Source organism: Otolemur garnettii, unplaced genomic scaffold (genome assembly GCF_000181295.1).
Source record: "Otolemur garnettii isolate 467f Iridium unplaced genomic scaffold, OtoGar3 scaffold00024, whole genome shotgun sequence".
NCBI classification, from domain to species: domain Eukaryota; kingdom Metazoa; phylum Chordata; class Mammalia; order Primates; family Galagidae; genus Otolemur; species Otolemur garnettii.
In genome coordinates, this window is record NW_003852419.1 from 2,263,944 (window position 1) to 2,268,290 (window position 4,347).

General features: G+C 48.6%; 1 protein-coding gene across 1 annotated transcript in view; it reads right to left on the minus strand.

The window, feature by feature from the left end:
* The window catches only part of ABCG5 (ATP binding cassette subfamily G member 5), a 27,428-nt gene that overhangs the window by 18,766 nt on the left and 4,315 nt on the right, over window positions 1-4,347 (minus strand). The window contains exons 3-4 of the mRNA XM_003787877.3: window positions 1,460-1,596; window positions 1,285-1,383 (exon numbers count right to left, since the gene is read on the minus strand). Of these exons, the coding sequence (XP_003787925.1) occupies window positions 1,285-1,383; window positions 1,460-1,596 (236 nt within the window). The remainder of the gene's footprint in view (window positions 1-1,284; window positions 1,384-1,459; window positions 1,597-4,347) is intronic.

Below are 4,347 nucleotides of genomic sequence, written 5' to 3' on the forward strand. Positions count from 1 at the left end.
CATCACATCCCTCTTCTCAGACCACAGAGGGCTCAGGGAGGCCTGATGGAGTTCCACCCTAGCTCTGCTATTTTTAGATGTCTGATCTTAATCTCCTTGAGCAGCACTTTCTTATTCTGCAAGATGGAGATTAGGATTCCCCTAGGGGTTGATGTCAGAAGGAAACCAGCTAGATTTGAGAACACAGAATATAACCTTGAGAAATAGCAAGAACCTTGCAATACCTTCTGAGCACTCTAAAGAAACGTCCAGGCAAGACACAGAATCAGGCCTCTCTCTTTAAGGCCAAAGGTCCTTCTCAAGGGCCAAGACTCCTCTAGAGTGAAATCTACACCCTGAATTGTTCAAGACTCTCAAGAAAGACTACTGTCTACTACCCTAAGGCACCCCAACATATAAGCTGCTCCCAGGAAGCTGTGCCCCTTCGAAGATGGTAGTCTGTCATTTGTTCCCTGGATGCTCCCAGAAGTGAGGCAATGTTTCCAGGTAAGGTCCCAATGGGTTTGCCTGTGGCAGACTGTACCACTGTACATTGAGATTAGAACCTAGAAGGAGTTGACAATTCAACTTTCTTCCTTAATTATCTTAATCCAGTTTGGATGAGGTACATTGAAGATGCCTCAAAACAAGTCGAAATATTAGTAGGGAAAATAATCCCGCCTGTGTAAACGTAGAGCTTGTAGAATAGCACTGTTCCAACAGAAGGACAACACCAGCCATATACAGAATTAAATATTTTCATGGCAATAGTTTAAAAAGTAAAACAAGTGAAATTAATTTTAATAATATTATTTACAGCCAAACTATAATTTTTTTGACCTGTATTCAGTATTTTTTTTTTTGAGACAGAGTCCCACTATGTTGCCCTTGGTAGAGTGCATAGCATCACAGCTCACAGCAACCTCCAACTCTTGCGCTCAAGCGATTCTCTTGCTTCAACCTCCCATTGTTGTTTGGCAGGCCAGGGCGGATTCGAACCCCCAGCTCTGGTGTATGTGGCCGGCGCCCTGGCCGCTTGAGCTACAGGCGCCAACCCTGTATTCAGTATTTTTAACATTACCTACAGCCAAAGTATCTTTTTGACTTGCATTCAGTTTCTTAAAAAATTCGTAATGAGCTATTTCACATTCTGTTTTTTCAGACTCAGTGTCTGAAATCCGGTGTGTATCCTGCACCCAGAGCGCGTCTTAGTCGGGACTAGTCACATTTCAAGCCCTCAAAAGGCCCGTGTAGAGGGGAAGGCGGGGAGGAAGAGGGGTGCAGACCCACCCTCGCTGCACCCACCTTCTTCTGGAGAAAGCCCGGGGGGCCGCGGCGGATGGCCAGCAGCGCGGTGTAGTGCAGCGTCTCACGCACAGTCAGGCTGCTCAGCAGCGTGTCGCTCTGCGGGACAGGGGCAGTCAGCGTTGCTCCAGCCCCTGGGCGGGACGGCAGGGCAGGGGTGGGGGGACATTCCCACCTGCAGGACGTAGGAGAAGCAGTCCTGGAACTGCTCTCGGCGCAGTGGCTGGCCATTCACATACACATCCCCGAGTAAGGTCCCCTTGCGCCTCAGCCTCCCTGACATGGCATCCAGCAGCGTGGTCTTCCCAGAGCCTGCCGGCGACAAGTGGAGGCCCTGGTGGTGTACCTCCGTGATCTTCTGTGACAGCCTTGGATGACCCTCCCGAGACCCCATGTGGAGACGTGACCTCGAGGTCCAGCCCTGATTTGTTCTCTCCTTAACCTCACGGGTCAAACTCTGCTGGCACAAACTCATCGCTGGCTTACTCCCCGACCAAGACGCGGCAGTGAGGCCTTTCGCTCATCTAAGTCAAGGATGAAGATGCTTTGTCTGCTTATTTGCTGTTAAAACTGTTTGGGGTTGAAAAACAAAATACCTATAGGATCAGCGTAAAAGGAAAGCCAGGGCTCTTGTTAACATTTGGATCGTAGGACATCTGAATTTCTTTCTGTGGCCCCTGGGGTCATCTGGTTGTAGCTGGATGTGGGTGACATTGCCTAGAGCTGGGCTAACAAAGTGTGTTGGGAGGACCGGCAGCATCAGCATCCCTGAGACCCTGTGAGAAACGCAGTCCAAGGCCCCACCCCAGGCCTGCTGAGTTGAGTTTGAGCAGCGCTGGCTCCGGGAGTAAGCCACATTGGCCACCGCCTGCACTGAGAGCCCTGGGCATTTTTGTCACTAAAAACATTCCCATGGAGGAGTTGTAGGGAATCAACTGCTCAGTGCTTGAGGTGACTGGAGGATGACATTTTCACTGGTTTGCTTTTTAATAGGGTTAGAGGCCAGGTGAGCCTTTAAGATAAGAAAACACCAGGCTTGGCTCAGCGCCTGTGGCTCAAGGGCTAGGGCACCAGCCACATACACCTAAGGTGGTGGCTTCAAATCTAGCTCGGACCCGCCAAACAACAATGATTGGTTACAACTTGGAGTAACCAGTATTTGGGCATCATCTGACAAGGCCGTTGATTTGACCAGTTGACAGCTTGTGATTGTCTGAAGTTTGGCTATCAAGATTGGCTGAGCTAGCTCGGTGCCTATGGCTCAAGTGGCTAAGGCGCCAGCCACGTACACCCAAGGTGGTGGGTTCGAATCCAGCCCGGGCCCGCCAAACAACAATGACGACTGCCACCAAAAAATAGCCGGGCGTTGTGGCAGACGCCTGTGGTCCCAGCTACTTGGGAGGCTGAGGCAGGAGACTCGCTTGAGCCCAGGAGTTGGAGGTTGCTGTGAGTTGTGATGCCATGGCACTCTACCCAGAGGAACAGCCTGAGGCTCTGTCTCAAAAAAAAAGAAAAAGAAAAGAAAACAGCAGGCTCCTCTCAGTCTTACTGGACACAGCTTTACATGGGCCCAGAGCTGCTAGGGGCAGCACAGACTGTGTCAGGCCTTTTGTATTTAAGGCTGCAAAGAAGTCAGAATTAATAACAGAGGAAATAGGCAGGAAGTTCTGAACTATCTGAGAAGACAGCAAGAGAATTCTACTGAGGATGTGAAGGCTTGTGCAGAGCCAAAAAGAAGATCTTTCATTCAAATATTTTAAAGAAACCACGTGTTGCTATGAGGGGTACAAAGATAAATGAGCTCCTGGGACAGTTGTTGTCTCTTCTAACCCATAAATGACAAACTCAGCATTAGCCCCAGTGTGTCCAGGCGGAGGTCGGAGTGGGAAAGGGGAAGAACAATGACAAAGAAACAAAATAGGACTCCACAGAAGCTGCCTTTCAAAACCTGCCCTGTGATTTCCCGTTGAGATCGGAGGCCTTGGGTGTGGTTCCTCCAACAAAGCCTCCTGGGCCTTACATTTCTGGAATCCAGAAATGGACTTTTTTTTTTTTTTTTGAGACAGAGTCTCACTTTGTCACTCTTGGTAGGGTGCTGTGGCATCATAGTTCACAGCAACCTCAAACTCTTGGGCTCAAGTGATTCTCTTGCCTCAGCCTCCCAAGTAGCTGGCACTACAGGCATCTACCACAACCCCTGACTCTTTTTTAGGGGTCTCACCGTGGTTCAGGCTGGGCTTGAACCTGTGCGCTCAGGCAGTCCACCTGACTCAGGTTCCCAGAGTGCTAGAATTATAGGCATGAGCCACTGTGCCTGACCACTTTTCTGGAATCCAATCTCAATTCCAGCAGGGGCTGCAAATATCCTGCAGCTGTGACTCCAGCTCCTCCACTACAAAACTGACCTCACCGGGGATATTAAGGCTGCTTTATCGTTGCCAAATCCAGTGGACACCACTCTTGTGCCCAAGATAGAACTACTCAACCAAATCATTTGCAAATCTAACCCATAGCAGCTCTAAAATATAATTAATGATGCTTTTGTTGTTTTAAGCTACTAAGTTTTGGGATACTTCTTTATTTTTTTTACATAGAAATAGATAACTAATTTCAGTTTTTGAAACAATAGGTCAAATATTTATTAACTCATTAATGAGAGAACTAGCAAGATGACAAAGCTCATCCAAAAAAGAATACGAGAAATACATATATATGTATATAATCAGGGGAGAAAGGAAGGTTGGAATAAGGTAGCAAAGTTAGACACAAAAATGATTAATTCCCTCCATGGCAATAAAACCATGATATTTGGGGTTATCGTCTCTAAAAAGAGCAAAATCAGGCTCGGCGCCTGTGGCTCAAGCGGCTAAGGTGCCAGCCACATACACCTAAGGTGACAGGTTCAAATCCCCAGCCTGGACCCACCAAACAACAATGATGGCTGCAACCAAAAAATGGCCGGGCGCTGTGGCGGGCGCCTGTGGTCCCAGCTACTTGGGAGGCTGAGGCAGGAGACTCGCTTGAGCCCAGGAGTTGGAGGTTGCTGTGAGTGTGATGCCATGG